At 44.4% G+C, this 933-nt stretch overlaps 1 protein-coding gene across 1 annotated transcript; it reads right to left on the bottom strand.

Annotated features, from left to right (window-relative positions):
- LOC123785172 (olfactory receptor 4C12-like) lies at positions 1 to 933 on the bottom strand. Its single transcript, XM_045786885.2, has one exon. The coding sequence runs from the start codon at positions 928 to 930 to the stop codon at positions 1 to 3; it is 930 nt and encodes a 309-aa protein (XP_045642841.2). The 5' UTR covers positions 931 to 933.

The raw sequence follows: 933 nt of genomic DNA, 5'->3' as shown, positions 1-933 counted from the left end.
TTAATTATCTGAAATTGCATTCCTGTTTAATAACATCCTAATGGCATTTTTTACCTCTGTATTCCTTACTGTGTAGATGACAGGGTTTAACATGGGAGTAATAAGAGTGTAGAATACAGCTATGGCTTTATCCATGGGAAAAGTAGCTACTGGTCGCAGATACACAAAAATACAGGGCACGAAGAACAAGACAACAACTGTGATGTGGGAGCCACAGGTAGAAAGGGCCTTTTTCCTCCCTGCGGAGCTGTGAGTCTTCAAGGAGCACAGGATGACCACATAGGATACCAATAACATCACAAAGGTGATCAAAGGAATTACGCCACCATTGGCAGTAACCAAGAGACCAACAAGGAAAGTATCAGTGCAGGCAAGTTGTATCAGCGGGAAAATGTCACACATGAAGTGATCCATGATGTTGGGACCACAGAATGGGAGCCAGAAAGTAACCAGAATCTGTCCAATGGAGTGGAGAAAGCCCACTGCCCAACACACGCCCACAAGGAGGCAGCGTGTGTGGTGGTTCATGATGGTCACATAGTGCAGAGGTCTGCAGATGGCCACATAGCGGTCATAGGCCATGACCACAAGGAGGACAATCTCTGAAGCTCCTAAGAAATGTTCTGTAAAGAGCTGTGTCATGCAGCCACTGAAGGAAACAGATTTTATATCAGAGAGCAGATCAGCCAGCATTTTAGGGATTATGGAAGAGGAATAGCACGCATCTATCAAAGACAAGAAGGCCAGGAAGAAATACATCGGGGAGTCCAAAGCCTGGCTGACAATTATAGTAACCACAATGAGTAGGTTGCCTGTGACAGTGACAATGTAGGTGATAAGTAACACCAGAAATAGAATTCTCTGCATCAGACGATCCTGGGTAAGTCCCATTAGAATGAATTCAGTCACATTCATCTTGTCTTCTTTCATTTC

Source organism: Ursus americanus, chromosome 24 (genome assembly GCF_024610735.1).
Source record: "Ursus americanus isolate L20-20 chromosome 24, mUrsAme1.1.p, whole genome shotgun sequence".
Classification (NCBI taxonomy): Eukaryota; Metazoa; Chordata; class Mammalia; order Carnivora; family Ursidae; genus Ursus; species Ursus americanus.
Note: the sequence above shows the minus strand (reverse complement) of the source record. Positions and strands in the feature narration are given on the sequence as shown.